Below are 21142 nucleotides of genomic sequence, written 5' to 3' on the forward strand. Positions count from 1 at the left end.
AATTCTTAAGAGGGTGCTATTTTTAGTTTAGGAGTAATTTCAAGTAAACTCCCAAAAAAATATTTTGATCGCACTTACTTCCATCGACCCTACATGTATTTGTGGAAGGTAAAACCCCTTTAACATCCTTATTTAAGCGGTGAAATGGTACCTGTAGTTTTTTTGGAAGGAGGTGCAAGCCATCAGCCTGTGTTCGATCCCCACGTGATTAGGTTGCAAAGAGCAACGGTCCATGGCCAGTTTGCGATCGCGTTTGCGGTTGACGGCTGCCCGGCAGAAGGCTTCCATTCCCCTGCTGAAGTCCTCGTGGTCCTCCTCTTCTTCCATCTCGCTGGCGGAGATTCGCAAAGAGAGAAAAAGATACCAAGCAAAAACGTTAGAAAGATAATAAAATTTCTTGGAAAATCTCACGATCTTGTCGAAGAGAAAGGTACCACCCCATTTTCTTCTATCTTTCCAGGTCATTGTTCTTTTTATTTTTGGAGAAAAATATAAAATTTTTTTTCTTCAGATGGCGCGATGTTTTAAGAGCTATTGAGAATGACCTTTTCTAAGATAATCCCCAGTCACGCGCGTTGCTCTGTTTGAAGTTCAAAATAAACGAGTTTTGTTTTCTCGTAGACTAACCCGAAACTCCGTCTGGACTTAGTCTGCGGTTCATTTTATTTCTGTTCTCTAATGTTTGTATTCAACTCGCACTTTACCGTAGTTTCGTACGCCATTGATACTAGAGTTTTTTTCTTATTCAGTTTATATTTTTGGTTTAAACATTTATTTTCGATGAAACTAATGGTTTTTATCCATAATTCCTCTCTGTTTGTACTATTTTCAGCTAATGCGTAGACACCGCCGACGCCACCGTCGCCGCCGTATTGTAAATATTATTGTAATTATTCAACCGTTAAGAACAATCTACATATTAATACACCAACCGGTAGGAATTAATCAGGTTTGTTCAAAATGTACTTTTTTGAAATGAAAAATGTAAATTACTTTCTCCATATATCAAAATGAATAATACTTTCTCCGTAACTCAAAATGCAAAATACAAAATGCATTTCGAAAATTGTTTTTTTCTAGATTCAAAATGCAAAATACAAAATGCATTTCGAAAATTGTTTTTTTTTTCTAGATTCAAAATGCAAAATACAAAATGCATTTCGAAAATGGTTTTTTTCTAGATTCAAAATGCAAAATACAAAATGCCTTTTGAAAATTTGTTTTTCTAAATGCAGAATGCAAAATACAAAATGCATTTTGAAAATTATTTTTTATTAATGCAAAATACCAAATGCCTTCTGAAAATTTGTTATTCTTAATGCAAAATACCAAATACATTTTGAAAATTGATTTTTCTAAATGCAAAATGCAAAATGTAAAATGGTTTTTGCAGCTCAAAATAAAAATACCAAATGCATTTTGAAAATTGGTTTTCTTAATGCAAAATATAAAATGCATTTTGAAAATTCGTTTTTCTAAATGCAAAATGTAAAATGGTTTTTGCAGCTCAAAATAAAAATAAAAAATGAATTTTGAAAATTCGTTTTTTTTAATGCAAAATACAAAATGCATTTTGAAAATTGGTTTTTCTAAATTCAAAATGTAAAATTATATTTTCATTTAGGCCTTGACCCTTAATTTATAATTGCATCGACAAATTTTAATTTTAAAGGGAATATAACCTCGGATATTTGGTGTGGAACACCAACATTTGCAGCTCTGGCCGCTCTTGGCTTTGGCTTTAAAAATGTTTGGCGCCACAGTACAGGGAAATTTGAAAAATTTAAGTGTTCTTCCATAAATATTGCTTTGCAGGTTATATTCCCTTTAAATACAGTTTTTAGCCATTTCGCCCGTGTGAACGCTATTTGATACGCGCGACATCTATCTCCAAATATTTGAACTCTGACCTTTCAAGGAGCAACGAAGCGATCAACGTACTTGGTACTTAACATACAATGTAAATGCTATAAACATCGAGTATCCGTCGCATCATTAAATCAATCGATAGGTGATATCGAGCATACGCTGTATCATTTTGCGCACGTGGGGGCCTAGTAGAGATTGGGCGTGGAAAATGATACATCAATAGATAAGGGATATCAACCCTTCGATGTCGCTATAATAAGTTGGGTACTTGAAAGCCCCAGATGTTGGGCAATTGTCATGCCGGTTCCTCAACACGACAATTTCCGAATTAATGGTTTTATCGATATTCGTAAAACATCTTGGTTATTTATTATGAAGGTTATTTGTCCCAATATACCGTAATTTTCTATCCAAGTAATTTTCCTCGAGAACTCGAAGAAAATGATAAGCCATAAACTTGTGAAGTTCTTAATCTTAATTGGCTATTCGTCGATTTCATCGAATTCAGAGGCGGTCTTGGTCATTTGCTTTGTCGAAGATTCTTCGAAAGCTCATTTAACATTCTCCTGGGCCTTACAGCGTGTATTTCCCGCAGTCTATTAGCCCTAATTTGGGGCCCCGGGCCAAGATGTATCGCGGGTCGTCACCGTTCGGTAATAGCTCTATTAGGCCTTCTTATTTCCTCGGCTCGTTTCCGAAAGACTTCAATCAATGACCGCTCAACTTCTCGACTCTTTTGGAGTTTGTATAGATGGCGCTTTATTTTTTATCGCGTTCTCTGATCATTATTCCATCTCGTTTATTTCCCTATTTTCGTTTTTTTCCCTAACAGGCGACAAGGTCTTTCTTCGAAGGAAATTTGGAACTTTAATTTTTTAATCATTATAGGTGGTTTTTTTCGCCTGTCCGAGAACAAAAAGTGTAATCTTTTTACCCTAAAACGTTTTATTCGCCTGTTCTCGGGGTAAGATTTACCCTGTCCCGAATTTTGTTCGCTTGTTCCAGAGCTCTAAGGTTACACTTTTTGCTCCTCCTCGAAAGGAGGTGTACAGAGAGTAATCTAGCTTTGCCGTCTGCTTAAATTTCGTTTCACGAAAACATGACGGGTTTTAAACATCTTCACATATGGCAACCTTTTAATAACGAAAATCCAATTGTTAAAATTTAATGACTTTAAAAGTTGCTTGTGGTGTCTTGGGTATTAGCCTATAGCTAATTATTATTATAAAATAAATAAGAAAAATAAGTCATATATTGATGACCTCACCACCGGTCACCATCTTAAAAACAAAACATATAAATAACCTTTAACCTTTAACTACTCCCTTCTTACTCCAACTCGTTTTTTTCGTCAAGATAGAATTGGAGTAAAATGACGTCATAGGGCTACACTTTTTAACCTGCTCAAAAAACCGAGGACAGGCGAAAAAAACCACCGTGCAGACCGAGAGGCAGATCACTTTATTACAATAATAATAACAATTACAAATTTGATCATGATTTATTCATTTTTAATCATTGTACAGCCAAAGCTACAGATTTAATTTTAATCTAATCTAATCATGATTTAATCATTCGATGTTGTCCTAATAATCATTGGAGTGATTTTAAGCTCTGAAGTTGTTTTAAATTTGGATAGCATTAATGAAACCCGGTTTCGAAATATATAAATATTTAATTATTATGGTTAAATCTAGATCGTTCTTTCTATAGTTTTTTATCGTTCTTTGGAATGAATCAAATTGTAAGTTGCTTTTTATGATCAATTCCAATTGCGGGATTTCCCCTTTAGATCCCACCCAGATGACACAATCAGAATCACAAATGAAACCCCAAATATCGACCGCGTTTCCTACTAAAACATAAAGGAAAAACACTTTAAAACTTAATCGAAGTAAAAACACGTTTTCTTTGATAAAAATTTAGTTTCAATGACTCTTTTACTTTCATAGCCTGCCGCTTTCGTATGTGCTATCATCACTTTTTTTTGTTATTCCCGCCAACGATTTATACCCGTTTTAAATTACCACAGCGCCTCTAGAGGGAATTACGGGAAACGGCTCAAAAACAGCCCATTGTAAAGAGACCGGGGAATAACGCGTCAAGAATAATAGAAACGAATGGGCAGGTTTCTTCATCCATAATGCAATGCGAACTCTGGAACGAACTCTTTTTCGCGTCGACCGAGGCTTAAGGTCCTAGGCCTAGGCCTATCTTGTCCGAAGCACGCCGCGAAAGAAATAGCATACCGGCGTGTCCTCGACGACGCTTGCAAGATTGGAGGTAAGAGAAATTTGGGGATAGTAGCAGCTGGCGCGCGGGGTAACTTTTCGCTTAAAAGAAAGGTATCGCTTTCCACACTTTTATCTAAGCCGCCTTCTTCCCGGCGGAGCGAGCTCTTCGCTCGTACCTTGTTCTTCTCTCTCACCCATTTAATGGTTCTTGTAGGGATGGCTTTATCTTCATTGATGGTTAGCTGAGACTAAAATCAAAGGCTAGATTCGGGTGAAGTCCGCGTCTTCGGATATAGCTTTGTCACGTTTGTGGAAGCGAACTTTACTCTTTGACCAAAGTTTCTCACTTTCGAAGAGTCTCGGTAACTTCCAACGGCTATTCTAGCTACGGAGCCCCTCCTCACTTTGGCCAAATGCCGAAGTCTATGTCGGCGAAGATTGGAGCGCGACTGGACACGAGAGATTTACTAGTTTTCGGAGCAGGTTTGGACACTCGGTAAACAGGCAGGTGAAAAGGCTTTCGTAGCGAGGACGTTGGATTTTAGTTTGAGCTCGCGACATTGCAGACGTGATAAGGCGCCTCAAACCTATCTTACGTGTTTTGATTGTTTTAATCATTTTAAGCTTTTGATATATATATATATATATATATATATATATATATATATATATATATATATATATGAAATTGACCGAATTAAAATTACGTTTTTGCGCGTGACACGGATACCTTTACATTGTGGGGTATAGCAGGCGTATTTACCTGCATTTATACCCTAAAATGATTTTTAAGATCCACCAATTGAAGTTTTGTTATCGAAAAAATCAACGATTTTATTTGGGTTCATAGTAGGTGATAAATATTATTAAATATTATTATTATTATTATTATTATTATTATTAAAAATTATTAAAGGGTTTAGCTTTTTTGCCAACTTTTTACTATGGATTTTCTACCTTTTCACGTAATTTAACTATTATAGTCCATAGGTGGTTTTTTTATTATCTTTAATGGCATAAGTCTATAATAGTGTTCCATAAGTTTAGTGCTCGGAATTGTTTATTCATTATCCACAAATTTTCCGATTTATTTAAAAAACGTTGGTAAAAAGAATATCATTTTAACTTATTTAATTTTTTTTTACGCAACCAAGCATTTATTTGAATAAAAGTGGTATTTATTTAAATAATTGTTTGTTTTATTTAAATAATAGGCTTATTCACTTACGATTATTTAAACATTTTACAATTTTTATTCAACTATTGTTTATTTAAATAAATATTATTTAAATATCGCCGAGCTTATTTTATTCATGGATAAAAATTAATCGAATGCCGAACACTACTGAAGTTTGTCACTTTGGGGGTATATTTTCCTGAGAGCTAGTAGCGTAGTGACGTCATCACAAGAAGAAAATCAACCCCTAGCGAGGCACTGTCAAAGGCTACGTGTGACGCGTTAGCAAGCGGACGCAAAACGGTGACGAAGCCCGTAATGCAGTCTGTGAATAGCTCTCAGTCAAACTCAGTGTCACACTTAGGAACAATATTATACACTTATGCTTTAACTTATCGTACATTTCATTCACCACCAATATCCCCATATTCGGCTTTCCGTTGCTACGCGACGCGTTTTGAAATTTTTAATGTTTAGGCTTAGCTTTTCTTTTCTAACCCGAAATCAGTCTATACCGCTGGGAAATTCTGGCTATTTAAATTCCATTTTAATTGGTTTTTTGGCTCGATGATCTATTTGGTCCGAGTTTCGCGTTTTAATTTTATCCTCGAAAACCTATTGATCGGAGTATTTCGTAAGTTTTATCATTCTTTCGCGTATTTTAACTAATAAATATTATTAGGCAAGTTAACTGACCCAAGTTGCAGTTTACACTTAGATTTAAAGCCCAAACACACATACGGTTCGCCAGCGATTTCGCCTGCGAATTTTCGCGCATGCGCCCATGCGCCATGACTTCAATTCTATTTAAAGGGCAACGCAAGTGACCATGCAGGGGGTAAATTATCTTATAGATAAAAAGAACGACTGCGCATGCGCTATCTGCCATAGCCTTTCCCTCTGTAAAAAAAAGCAGAACCATATTTGCCGAATTTATTTTGTATAAATGCGCCTCTCGTGGTTTTTACGCAAAATCCATGCATTCTTTAGTCGCGAAAATGGCCGAGGAAAGTGAAGTCTCCGTGCTTACCAACCAATCGGATCCTAAACTTCTACAAAATAAATGTAATAAAAAAAGATAAATATTCTGTCGGGGTATAATGATAGGGAAATTGTTAAGGGAGATGGGATATAGGAGTGTGTGTGGTGTTGAATTTTCTTACTCCAATGTGAAGCTAGCGGCAGAGATTTACCGCGTCCAAGGCCTAATGTTTCAACTTCCATTATTAAAAATATTCAATTCACAAATAATTTTATTCCAAAACATTGTTAAATCGAAAATATCAAAGTCCAACTCTCGGAAACTAACCCAGTTCTTTAATAATAATAAATAAATAATAAATAATAAATAAATTAAGCTAGGCCTAAATTCCTGGGTTCGTTGATTGCGAGCTAACTCAGCGAAGAAAATCGAAAAATTCGCGAATGAGAGTGAAATTGCGCCACGTGGCTACACCAAGGAGAAAAAGGCTTTCGCGCTGTATAAAATCATGCTTGGAAAACATACTTATGGCTTGTTGAAGAAAACATAGTTCCCCCCTGCATGACCACTTGCGTTGCCCTTTAAGTCACGCGACGCGATGCGATTTCCTAGAGAAATTTCGCACGCGAAGGCTATGTGTGCATCCGCCTTTAAAAGTTGCAAAATCATCAATCATGTATTTGCAGTCGTATAATTAAATTGTTACAAATATCCCGTCAAACGGTGGTAGTTGAAGGTCGCCATACCACAGTCCTTTTTAACCACATTTGGTCATTAAATACAGGGTATGTTTATGTAAATAAATTACCATACTCCATTATAGAATTTTTCCATTACCCATACTCCATTAAACTGGGTATATAGAATTTTTCCATTACCTCATTTATTTTAAAAGTAGAGAGCTAGAGATTCCCCGTGGGAATTTAAGCGGTATAAAATTATCTCAATAATAAAATTCCGGCTCAAAATGCAAATGACTGACTCTATATTAAAATGAAAAAAGATGCTATCATTAAAGCCACCGTACAAGGTTTCGCGAATCCCCAGGAGAAATTAATTCCCGATTTGAGGGTCATATATACTATATTATTAAAAGGAAGAGTTATATTAATGTCCATTGGGCAAATATCTTCAAAGGCACCCGAAAAGAGCTGGAAGATAAGCTGACGAAATTTTTCTTCCAGCTGAGAGTGATAAAGGCGAAAAGAGGGAGGCGACCAATTAAAAGGCGATGAAAGAAAACGACTTAATTTGTGTTGGGAATATTAATAACGGAAGGGTAAGCGGCTATATGTGTCCCGAATTAAGGCTTTGGTTGTTAAAATCCCTCCATTACTGACGCTATCACGAAAGCGTGGAAATCTCCTTTGCTATAGAACGGATAAAAAGGTTAAGTTAATTAGAAGACAGGATTTAATAGGCGGAAACCAGTTTCGCTAAGTTGAAGGATGAGCTGCGAAATCACCTCGCGTTCATCTTCCTTAATTTGATTTTGGTCCGGCTAACGTTCCGTATTTAGAGAATTCGCAATCTAAATGTTTTAAAAAACGGTTTAGCGCGTGATAAAACGCTGCCATCTAGGAACAACAAACACAAGGAGAACGCAGCTAGCCTTTAAACACGCTAACGAAGGGTTGTGTACGAATTTCATTGGATGAGCGTCACGAGCCTTTACGCTGAACGTTTTACGGGCGGGGGAGGGGGGAAGACAATTTCAAAAATTTTCCCCTTCCGACGGCAGCAGGCGCTAAAGCGTCTAGCCAATGAAAAACGTACGCAAGAAACTCCACGACTTTTGACGGGTTGCGTTCTCCTTGTGTGGGGTGTTGTGTTTGTTGCTCCTAGCTGCCATGTTAGGGTATAAAAGCAGGTAAATAAGCCTGCTATACCTCATGATGTAAAGGTAGTATCACGCGGAAAACGTAATTTTAAAATCGGTTAATAAAATTTCGCGAAAATGTCAAATTCCGAGGTCCTTTTGTGGACTTTACCTTGATTCATTCTATTATCCTTCTATTCTCTTAGTTTTTAAATAAGAAACACTAAATTAGGTTTATCAGTTTTAATTTCTATAGTTATTTAGTTATACAATTTTTGGATCGTGGAAAACTAGCCTCGAGTATATAACTAATGAACTAATCAACTAATCACCAAAACAATTTTAATCATTAGAGGAATATTTGATCGATACATTCGGTTTAAATATTAAATCAAAGATGTACTACTGAACGTAAGCCTTTTCAAAAATAGTTAGTTATTTCATTTCCTCCTTATTTCGTTATAAAGACTGGTGGTAGGCCGCGCTCCGAGCACTTATGTACTGCGCGTAGAACACTTCTACAGGCGCTAGTAGATCAAAAATAGGCCAAATAGATTTTATCAATGGTCAAAATTGGGAATAATTTAACACTTATTTCCAGATCAGATAACAAGAAGAACTAAACGTTTGACATTTTATACGTTATGAGTTCATCGAGGCCACTACGTCAACAAAATAATAACAGTAAAAGGCAGTACAAAACTAACACATCATCTGGCTAATGCGGTTTTAGGTCTATTAAACGTCTGACCCCATTATGGCTCGAAATTACAAAGGTCAATCTTCATTCAAAAACGTGCAATTTTGTCTTTATCATGACACTCCACTTTGTTTGACGCTTTAAGCCTCTTTTATATCGTCGAAAAGGGCGTGGCAGAAAAAAAGTGACGTGATTTTTATAAGTAGGTGACAAAATGGAGTCTTTTAGAGAAACTGTTCCCATTACCCCCAAAAGTGCTCTGACAATAGCTGTCTTTGTAGCGGTAAAATTGATTCTCTTCCATTTAAAGCGTTCTTTTTTCTCCAAAATTTAATTACATGGCTGGGATGCCGACAATGCGAAATTATCCGCTAGAGGGTATATTTATTTCGAAGGTACCTAATTTTATAGAAAAAAGGTCATTACAGGGAACCTACTTAGCGTTAAGCGTTTAATTTAAATATACAGGCTTAAATTGTTTAGGGAGTCGTCATTGTTAAGCCTAGTTCCCACTTAGCGAAAAAAACAATTTTCGCGCTGAAAATTGACGCTCGCGAATAAAATTTGCGATTTTTTTTTAAATTCGCCGCTAAAATCGCGTCTCCGCGGTATCTAGCGAATGTTCTATTTTTTGACGTCCACACCTTGGCGATAAAAAGCTTCAGCCAATCAGAAAACGCGTTCCCTCGATCTATTCCGCTCCCGTCCGTCACTTATTAAGCCTAGGTCTTTAGAAAAGCGGCTCAGCCAACTTGACCAAGATACTGAAGTAAAGGTAATTATCTCACGAATAGAATCGTTTATTTATTGAAATTATCAACAGGAACATCCATTTGGTTCATTTTGTTAGGCCTAAAAAATTACTAAAAACCCGCGCGAGTTGTTTTCAGCGTTTTTAAAGTGAGAACCACTTCCCCAGCGACCGAAAAAACGCGTCTTTTTCATTGCGCGAAAATTTTATTCGTCTCGAAAATTCGCCAAGTGGGAACTAGCCTTAACCCGCGTTCTTTTAGGAACGTCTTAATTAAGGATTTTAATTCGTTTCTTTGTATTTTTTTTCTTATTTGATTTCTGGGAAGTGAAATCGTCTTTATTTCAATATGCTTTCTGACTCCGTTACATTTAAAGGATACTTTTTCTCATTATTTTAATATTTTTTAGGGCTATTATATTTTAGGACGTAATTACACTGTTTTAAAATTGAGATTAAAATCAGTCGTAGTTGCGAAATTAACCGAGACGTAGTAGCGAAATAGTCGTCTCAATAAACGCCGCTCTCCTTTCACTTCTCCCATGACGTAGTCACTGATCTGAAATATTTTCGGTTGGGTGGTAACAGGGTTGCCAATTCAACCGGTAACCAACCAACTAAGCCAACTTTAATCCGACTTGTAAAATGGATTTTGCGTTTCACTTTCACCATGCTTTCACAAAAGAGACAAGCCTTTGCACACGTGTTCGTCCTGGTCGAAGTAAATGGAGTAAATAAAACCTAGCTTTCGATTTTACGCTCTCAGTGCTATTACTCCTTGGGGACTCGCCGATTGGCTTTTATTGAGACGCCTATTAAACAGTTGTGTTTGTATGCATTTTTAAGATTAGAGAATTTTAGAAAAAATTCAAACCCGAATATCTGAAAGACGTTTGTTTAAGTGGCTTTTGTAACGCCAAACGTCTAAAGAAGATATTTACGTCTGCGATTCCGCAAGTATAAATTTATAAACGCTAGGAAAATCTATTAACTTGGCGTCGACGGTTTTAAATATTGCTAAAATTATCTAATATCTTTATTGTTCTCCTTGATAATATCCAAAGTTCATCACAATTTTTCATTTCCACGTGGTAAATGACCACACACTTTTAGTACATTTCATATGAAGTCATTAGGCCTAAATGAGGCTCGGAATACGCGTGTGTTCATTGGTTTTTAAGCGGTGGCTCGACGTGAAGTATCTTTTTTTTCCCATAGATGTCGCTAGCGTCGGAATAAAAAAGGCGGTACTTATAGGTACCCCTCGCGTTGATTGGATCGTTTATAAATTGCTCAATAACATAAATTACAGCAATTATGAACAATATTTTTACATGGTATATATAATTTAGGTTAAGTGTAAGTTGTCTAACTATAATGCTCTACAATGGCTCTCTGACGACTTTATCATTTGGTTATTTTAATTTTTAGCTTCCTTTGACATACATAGATGGCACCACGCTCTCCAATAAAGTCGCGTTTTCCGAAGAATATCGTATAGATTCATGGCCATCTTTAATAAAAGGGGCCTTATCATAATAAAGGTGGCAATGATAGAGACGCCACTTGCTTTTTAACATAGGTATTTTTCACTCTAGAGGCGCTTCTGATTTTGGGTATGATGTCAATTCTAAATCATTATATTAATTATTTGGACTAACTAACCAAATTTATAGACTTATGGTAATATAAACCCAATGATATTTTATAAAAATTTGCCTCTTTCCAATTTACGACGAAAATAAAGTTAACAAACTCTCGTTGAAAAGTCACCCCCCTCGGCCCATACTAATAACGTCGGTGGACTTGGGTATAATAACTTCATTCCACAAGAAGAGGAAGACCCCAATGATATTTGACCCCTGAGACGAAGTTATACGCGACAGCGTTCCAAGCACGTTTCGGTGACGACGCGAGGCAGGTCCAAAGACGATCTCGAAGGCAATTCTGGTCTGAGAAAGATTGATGAGGGCTTACCTTAAAGATTCGGATCCTTCTTCGGAATCGCTGAAGACGTCCGAGAAGGGGGTGTCCGCGTGGCTCTCGATGTCGCTCTTCTGCTCTCCCGCCGAACTGCTGGTGTTCATCCCGAATAACGGACGGATCGGTTCGTCGTCGTTCTTTAATCTGACAAAGATTCGACACGAGAAAAACTCCATTAATCTCTATTGCACTTTCTAAAATTAACGTCGTTCGTATACAGGGTGTATCAAAAGGTTATGCACAATTTTTAATACATTTTTTTCATAAAAATCAAACAAATCATTTTTTTTTATTTAAATCGGATTTTTTTAATTTGATAGATTTTTATACAATTAATTGCATTTTTATTGTATAATTAACGGATATTTTACTTTTATCAGTACGCCTAAATTGAATTAAATAGAATCTTAATTAAATGTAATCATTATTTAATATATTAGTTTGAACAGATTTTCTGTGTATTATACAGGGTATTCCAAACGGTGATGCAAAAATTATGAAGGAGTTGTAGGGGGTTAGTTGAGAAGTATGCCTGTTTTTCCCCCTATTTTCCTACGATGAGTTAAAAGAGCGCTAGAGAGCTTCAAAGTGTGGCCTACTAGCCCCTGGAAGTAGGCTGCAACAAGCGCAAAACCAAGCAGCAGGGAAACGCGAACATTAAGGTTTGGGTTCGTGCGATAGGTAAAAAAGGACTTTGTAAACAAATCGAGGTAACCAGCGTAAAAAAGTTAACTCAAACAGTATTTAAAGTCCCTGCTGCTTGGTTTTGCGCTTGTAAGCAGCCTAGTTACAGGGGCTAGTAGGCCACACTTTGAAGCTCTCTGGCGCTCTTTTAACTCATCGTAGGAAAATGGGGAAAAAACAGGCATACTTCTCAACTTTCCCACTACAACAACTTAACATTTTTGCATAACGTTTTGAAACACCCTGTATATTGGATAGGACACTAATCTTGGTCGATGTACTTTCAGAAAACTTCTAAACAATGTGAGCTTTAATAAACTATCTCCGGAGATTTAGTGGAAAGTTCTGCTAACTTTTAGAAGTATAGATTAGGTCAAGAACAAATTTACGCGAGGAAGAATTTGGAACCGGCACAGTTTTCATTTCCATGTAGATCTCAGTGTTGGCATAGAACCAGCCATACCGGATATAGCCACCTGGTTAAATCCGGTTATAGCCACTGGAAAAAATCCAGATTTTTGTGGCTTTTTTTTTTAAATTACAATATGAAAATTTTATTAAATTAATAGTTTTTATTTAGAAATTTAGTTTATTTTTTGTTTCATATTTAGACACCGGTTTACTTTTACCAGTTTTTCGGTAGGTTCCAAAGTTCGCTGCCTCACTTCTGTCGCGTGTTGGTGCGTCATACACAAAAACTAGGGGGAATATCCCGAGTAAATCAAAAGAATTAAGTTATTTTATACAGTTATTTCGCTTTATTTGTGTAGACAATTTCTACTTACATAAGTAAAAGGTACTGTTTATATTTTAGCGGGTTATAACCGTAGAAAACCGGTTATAGCCAATTAAAACCACTGGTCTGGATTTTTTCAAAAAAAGCCGGCTTTTTTTCAACCCTGGTAGATCGATCTACCAATAGTTCTTTTTATAAAGTAACGTAGTCTTCTTGTTTAAATGTTGCTCTTACGTCACAGTCTCTTACTTTTACAAGTCTACGAGCGCGCGCTACAGTCGCCAGAGGCATATAGGTTTTTTTCTAGCGCGCGTGCAAAACGCTCGTGCGAAGAATATACTAATTAAGCTGTGTCTTGTGCCGTAAGAGCAACATTTTAAAAGTTGGGCAAGATTACTTTTTTTTATAAAATCAACTATTTTTTATTTATTTAGTGAAAAGGTAAGAAAAATGGCTACAATTTGTGGAAATAACTCGCTTGTGCTAAATCAGAAAAACCCTAAAATAATTATCCGATACCCCGAAAAGCTAAAGGGTAGTTAATAGTGTCTACTATCTGTCTGTGAATTTGTACAACTCATTAAAATTATATTAGCTTTAGCCGGGTGCTCTGTGTAATACCAAATGTTTAATGTCATTAGTATCAGGAGAAAATACGGGTGGTATCTAATTCTTGTCCGCTTCCCCTTAACAATCGCGACGTTTCCGGTTTCGTAATTGTTCTCCATTCCAGAGTGGCGTAACGACATTTCCGGTACTTGTTTCCGGTTTTATTATGTAATGATGCAAGGCCCATTACCGCTTCGTATTAAGGTTTTCGAGACGGGATTCTATTTATTTCGCCGCTGTACGCCATCTAAGCAAGGCGCCAGACTAATAAACGCGGTTCAAAAAGGCTTTTCTAAGATGTCTGGCGTTATACGAGACTAATTTCATATTAACATAAGTAACATAATAAGAAAAATTATGTCAATTCACGGAACTGATTTGCAGAGCTACTGCGCAATCACGGTTTAGTTCTCAGCACAGAGTCACCTAGTGTCTAAATATGCAAGAGACTAAATGTACTACAACCAAGGACGATAACGCGCTACAGTGCAAGTACAAGTTAGAGCTCGGCGGTAATATCAGTGGCGAAAAAAGGTTAGCTCAGGAAATTAGCATTGAAACCAAAGCAAGTGTCATACTTATTGTTATGTTACTTATGATATTTCTAAACTTTTTCTTATTTCCACGACTGGTGATTGAAGAGGTAGCCAGCTGGGCTAAACCCTTATCACCTGACTGCGTTATCCAATGGTTAGTCAACATATATTTAACGTATAAAGAATCATTTACGTTTGGAGAGCACTTAAAATTAGGTTTTGGAATGCCCAGTCCCTCTCCCACTTAAGCGGTACAATATTTAGAGGGGCTTCAACTTAGATTTTTAGATACAACGTCCGTTTTATGTGGCGTTAACAACGGCGGCGGAAGGTTTTTTCTTGTGGTGGGGGGGGGGGGGGGGTACGAAGAATCGAAAATGAGTGTCTGGGCGGGTGCCGATAGCGCTAGATTTTTTGTTTAGATATTTATTAATACATATTTCCACATTTTCTTTACTTATAAGTTATCGATTTTACTCGAATTAAACAGCTGGTTTATTAACTAAGTTAGAATCAAACGAGCTAGGAATAGACCAATGTTGAAAGTTGGGGGCCGAAAATTAACATTTTTACCTGGCAACTCAGCATTTGGACGGAACTTCCGGTTCCTTACTTCCGCCTGTATATTTCAATGGCGGTCACGTGGTTCAAAACGTCACAAACAGGATGTTCCGTCCAAAGGTCTATTCCATAGATCGGTTAACAGAATCCAACTAGCCAAACCTAACTACACAAATTTTATTTTATTTTGGTACTTATAGTTAGCCAAAGATTTGAATTCTATTCTCCTTTTTAATGATATCTTTAACTACCTCATCATATCAATTTTATCTAGTTCATGTTGATACCTGTATAGTATGTAAAGACTATTTAAGCGGTATTGTGTCATCGAACAGGGCATACGACTGTGACAAATCTAGCTTGGACGATACTAACAAAAAGACTAAATATCCTTAAGAATGCAAACTGCGCCAGTATATATATATTTATATTGTCTTAACTAGTGTTGTGCAATTTAATTTATTCGGGTTTTTTTAATTTTTTTATATCGTATATTGTACAAAAACAGTCAACACTTAACTATAACATATAATATAATATAGTTCGACTTTGATTTTGTCTTTCTGATATGACTCTAACTTGTAAGATCTTATTGACACTGTTAATTCTTAACGTAGTCTTTTATTTTGGGGGCCTATTCTGTAAATATTCGAAATCCAATTTTCAATCGAAAACTAGATTTCGAACTTCGAGATCTCGACGAGTGGTATTCGGTAAAGATTTCGAATAAGCATAAATCAATGTAAATTATGGAAGTCGATCTCGACATGGTATAGGGTATCGAGATCGAATTCCCATTCGATTTTTTACAGAATCGCCCCCTTGACCTTGTTATTTGCTTTATGTGGTACAACTTGCTGATACTTGTGTATTGTTTTGAATCAATATATATATATATATATATATATATACCTTAATTACCAAACGCATTCCGAATCTAATTCTTCAATGTATTTGAGAAACTTTACGCAAACTCCCAAGCCACTATCAAGCCCGGTGCGTCTGAATTTTGATCCGACTTGGAAGTCGGCTTTTTTCCCAGGCTGTCTAAATATCCGGACAGTTAGGTCGACTATTTTGTTAAAGGAGAACTGTCACCACCCTAAAATTGGTTAAAAACCATTTAAATGGATAGAGGACGTCCGAAAATGGTTATACAAAAAATTTCATGTTAATATTTCCAGTATTTGATTTATTATAAGCAACCAAATTTCGTGTTTTATCCACCCCAGACTCGAGAATCTCAGAACCGCTTGGTTGAACCTACCTGCAGCGCCATCTCGTGAACGAAATATTATTTTCCCCGGTTTTATCGTTTTTCGGTCGGAAATGTCGTCTGCTACGACATTCTCCTTGGCTTTTTAAACTAATTATATTGGTAGATTGTAGTTAATCGTGTTTTTAATACGCCTTACACGCCACCCTTTCTCAAATTTTTGCCGCTTCATTCTTTTGGCGCTGCACGTAGGTTCAACCAAGATTTCTGACATTTTTGAAGCCGTTTGATGTAGGTTGCGGAAAATAAAGCGTAACTTTTTAAATACTTTTCCAATAACTATAAAATTTCAGTTACATTATTATTAATAAATTTTCATTCTTTCTGTAAAAAACTTCGTAAATTTTGGTTTTGTTGACAGTTCTCCTTTAAGACACCATCCTGCTTAAAGCACACAGAAAATATTCAAATGCGCATATTATACTACTTGAAATAATCAATTAAATAAATATTACTAATAATTTTAATTAATAATTTTAATTATTAAACTGTTTATGTCTTACATTTAAAAGATGAGTACTTATTCATAATGAAAGCAGAATTTTACGAAAGTGAGTTTGGCGAGGATGCGGGCGCCATGATAAATAGCCAAGAAATAGACTGCGTCGATGCTGTCTATAATTTTGTCGCCTTTTAAGTCGAAAAAACGAATTCGGACGCGATCTAGATTTTAGCCACTTCCGGTCAAGTCAAGTTTTAGCCACTTCCAATTGAGCCAAGGTTTAACCAAAAGACAGGGAATTCGGACGCACCGGGTATGTTATCATTTAGTTAGTTTTAAGTTAAATTAGTTAACGAGCTATTGGTAAGTTTTTAAATTTCTTCAAATTTGTTTAGGGTTTAGCTTTTTTATCATTTTTTATCATGGACAATTCTACTTATTCGCGTATTTTATCCATCTTAACATAAGTTGATAATAAACATAAGTATGGCACAGTACGAATTCGGTTAATTGCGAAATAGGGGGTTTCCTGTTCGGAAACTCCTCCCTTCCTACTCTTTCCGTTTGCAAAATAGTTGGTTAGTTTGATGGCGAGAAATACGAGCGTACACGCGTTTAAGTTGGAAATTAAAAAAAACTAACTTCTGAAATGGAGTCAGTGTTTATAATAGTTATTTTTATCATCCGATTTTACAATTCATCATTATTTTCCAAAAGTAAGCGTTATTGAGCGACTTCAATGGAAAAGATGCCTGTGGTGTTGTCCGTCCGTCGCATCGCTGTAGAGTTTTAGGGGAGGCGTAAATGGAAGGGAGCTACAGCGACTTCAATGGAAAAGATGCTGTCGTGCTGTGGTTCGGCTGTTCATCGCGCAGCGTTAAGGGAGCGCGTAAATGGAGGGGGCAAAGAAACACTTCCTTCCCCCCTTTTTAGCCTCTAACAACAGAAAGAGAATATCGCGGGGAACCAAGAGAAGGTGATCATTGGAATTTACCTCTTTCTATCGTCTCTGCGTACAGCCATAATTAACCAAACCACATGACCGTCGCCTGGTTGACGCCAATTTTTGAAACACATTGTGAAACAGTGGAAAAGTACCAGTTCAATGGGTATGAAAGATAGTTCTCCCGTTTAGCGTTACGCCTATATTTTGTCATCGGTTCCACGAATTTGTTTTTGGTAAGAGGGGAAAACTCAAATGCCCTGACACACCTCAACTTCTTTTCCCCACTGTTTTTCCCATCATCGACTCGGTCACATTATGGACGGGAGCTGTAGGTTATAGTTATAATAACAGTACTAGTTAAGCATCAGTTTTCTCTATTTTCTTGGCTTATAAAACTTTTGTCAGCCTCGCGACGCGTGTCGTATTTTGAAAGAAAAATATTTTTCGTCTTCATTCTTCAGTCTTGTTTCTTCCGTATGTATTGAAAATCGTTTACCGGCTCTGTAGATTTTATCGTGGTTTTGTCCATTATAAAATGTAGCTTTCTTAAACCGACTATCATTAAAACATTTGTATTAGGTGAATAGGAAGTGCCATACTTATGTTTATTTTCCACTTATGCTGTTAATTATAACTGTAAAACCATAGTAGAATAATATTACATTAACAGAAGGTGATTGACAATAAAGAGATAACAACGTAGCATAGTGTTATATTTAGGAAATTAACGGCGATGGCTTTAGATAAAATATGACTTTATTGTTTAGAACGACTAGTAGCTTTTAGCACGCCTCAGCGAGTGAGCTCACTTACTTTCATGTACCTACTCCACAGTTCCTATACTGTAGCGCCCTCTAGGGAGAATAACGTATAACATGTTATCCTTTTTAAGACAAAATACATTTTCTATACTCTATTGTTTAAGTTTAAAGTGATAGTGTTTATTATCTACTTATGCTCTTAAGTTAAGTTATTTGAGCGTATGTTCGATAAGAGATTTCATTGTAGGAGGCTTCGTAAATTATGATAGAAATTTAAACAAATTTATTTCCTAATTCTTTATGCTTTGCCAAATTAAACGCCGGACTTTAACAAAGAAAAAATATATTTAAATATTATTTTGGCAACAAATTTGTAACTGTAAGTAATTTATTAAGTACTTTTGGATAAATTCTAAATCGTACAACTTGTCTTAAAGAATGAACTTAATTATTAATTTGAAGGTTTTTCCTTTTTTAAATATAAATTTAAAAAATGAAAACTATACTACTTAAGTCGTACGCTTGCCAAACAAAAAATAAAAATAATTCTTTTCAGGCTGCAATAATTTAGAAGACTTCCTTTTTCAAAACAATTTTTGGAATTTGTAAAACTTAATTGGTGTATAATTCTAATCGTTTTACTTTTAAATTTGTAAGTGCTAAGGGAAACAGCGACCAAAATTCCCAAATGACGTTTAGTTGCCTCAATTTAATGAAGTCAAATAATTAAATTGGTATTTTAAACGTTAAGGGCCCGGTGCAGAGACGGTTTTAAGAATCGCAAAATAGCGATTCCTCGCTAAATTAACAGAAAGGGGGCGTGGTTTCGGAAAATAATAAAACCATTAAACTGTGTAGTAAATGCAACCAATTTAATAAATAATAAGAGTAAGAAAATTATATAATCAGAAGAAACTAATTTTCATGCACTATTTTATTGCTTTAAAAAATATTTTGGATAACCTCTCATTCTTTAGAAACTGATTTGCTTTCCCTTCGTGGCTATATTAAATAAATATATTTTAATAAAATAACGGACTTAACTATAATAATTCTAAAACCTAATAATAAAATTAGAGTAAGAAAATTATTAACTAGAAGAGCCTGGATTTCATCGTCAAAATGCAAGCCAACCATAACCACGTGATAGCTCTCCTATTGGTCCGTGACTTTGGTATAAAAATTCTGAAAAATAACAGCGTCGCCGATTAACAGGAATCACTAATACGTCTCTGCACCAGGCCCTTAATTGGTATTTTAAACTTTAAATTGAAATGAAATGTTAATTTTTGATTTTCAATGTAAGCTCAATTTTAAGCACCGGACTATATTTCGTCCTTTTCCAACTTGTTTTTCCATATTTGTTTTTTCTTTGGTGCGTCTCCACTGTTTCCCTCTTCATTCGCGTGTTTCCTATGATTTCGATTTATTTTAGGCAAAATAGTAGAACGCTTCCTGTTTGGGTTTTAGCACGGCAATAAATTGACGCCGACTATCCTAGTCTCTTAATGAATGTCTACCAATCGATTAGATTCCTAGAATCCTAGTGGGACAATGCCGACACAAAGGGTGGGTTTTAGAAGCAACTTGGAGACATTGACTACGAAGTTTGAATACTAATGCGTATTTTATAGCGTTTTACATATCTTAAATGCAATTTATCCCTGGATTTCAATAGGCTGTTATAAACGCTTAAAGGAAAAGTCCAGGTTGGGTAAAACTTGGGTCTACTTGAAAGATCATGTTTAAATAAACTCAAAAATATCAGTCATAAAATTGTATCTTTTTTAAATGACGAGAAATTCATTTTTAAACGAGCGAAATTTACCGCCAAGCGATCTGCCATTTTTTGTTTCGGGGTGACGTTTTAGGACTTTAATCACGCGCTGTAACAGGCTTTAACAGCGCTCTGTTCCCCGCGCGCGCTTGTTCCGCGTGCGCGTGCGGTCTGCGGAGGGAAGGCGAAAGAAAATGGCAGCTCGCTTGGCGGTAAATTTCGCTCGTTTAAAAATTAATTTCTCGTCATTAAAAAAAGATACAATTTTACGACTGATATTTTTGAGTATATTTAAACATGATCTTTCAAATAGACCAAAGTTTTACCCAACCTGGACTTTTCCTTTAAAAGAGAAGCTACACCATTTATCTGAAGAGACAGAAGATTATACTAAGAGAAAAACAAAGCTCCTACGTCACAGCATGGACCAAGAATCTGAGGGGACTCACTGTTCCCGATATTTTGACACGATAGGCGTGGCCTAAATCGGAAGGCTTACTGAGGTACATCAGCCGCTTTGAAGTGCCTCAAGAATTCTTATAATCTTAGTCGAGGCTTAGGCGTAGGTAAGTGCGATAAAGTTAGGTTAGGCTTAGTTCATTAAATTTTTGAAGTTTAGAAATGAAATGGATTCCAGTGAATTTGATTAAAAAACCTCAGCCATACGCGGCTTACTGGTTAATTTTACTTAACACAATGGTTAAATACCATTTCTTAAACTTTGAAAGAACCAATTTACAAAATAAAAGGTCTGAAACTTACTAAGCCTAATCATTTAACCGGCAACAACGTCGCCTTTTATCAAAATTGAACGTGAACGCTCCAGCTTGTCTACGAAACTACGCCGGAAATTGATTTCAGCGACGACAAGTTTGTCCACATTGAACTAAAATTAGCCGTGATTTTCCTATTCCCAGTATTAACACGTGTTTTTTAAAGCCTTTTGATTCTTGGTCCATGGTCACCTAGGAGCAACAAACACAAGGAGAACGCAGCTAGCCTTTAAACACGCTAACGAAGGGTTGTGTACGAATTTCATTGGACGAGCGTCACGGGCCTTTCCGCTGAACGTTTTACGGGCGGGGGGGGGGGGGAACGACAATTTCCGAATTTTCCCCTTCCGACGGCAGCAGGCGCTAAAGCGTCTAGCCAATGAAAAATGTACACAAGAAAATCCACGACTTTTGACGGGTTGCGTTCTCCTTGTGTGGGGTGTTGTGTTTGTTGCTCCTATAGATGGTCACAGTCTCTTACTTTTAGAAGTCTGCGAGCGCGCGCTACAGTCTCGAGGAATATATT

General features: G+C 36.3%; 1 protein-coding gene across 1 annotated transcript in view; it reads right to left on the minus strand.

The window, feature by feature from the left end:
- Window positions 1-21142, minus strand: part of LOC149925659 (uncharacterized) — a 113917-nt gene that overhangs the window by 10628 nt on the left and 82147 nt on the right. The window contains exons 5-6 of the mRNA XM_090160272.1: window positions 11510-11659; window positions 152-331 (exon numbers count right to left, since the gene is read on the minus strand). Coding sequence (XP_090016398.1) covers window positions 152-331; window positions 11510-11659 — 330 coding nt within the window. The remainder of the gene's footprint in view (window positions 1-151; window positions 332-11509; window positions 11660-21142) is intronic.

Source organism: Leiobunum rupestre, chromosome 10, assembly GCF_980474605.1.
Source record: "Leiobunum rupestre chromosome 10, qqLeiRupe1.1.hap1, whole genome shotgun sequence".
NCBI lineage: Eukaryota > Metazoa > Arthropoda > Arachnida > Opiliones > Sclerosomatidae > Leiobunum > Leiobunum rupestre.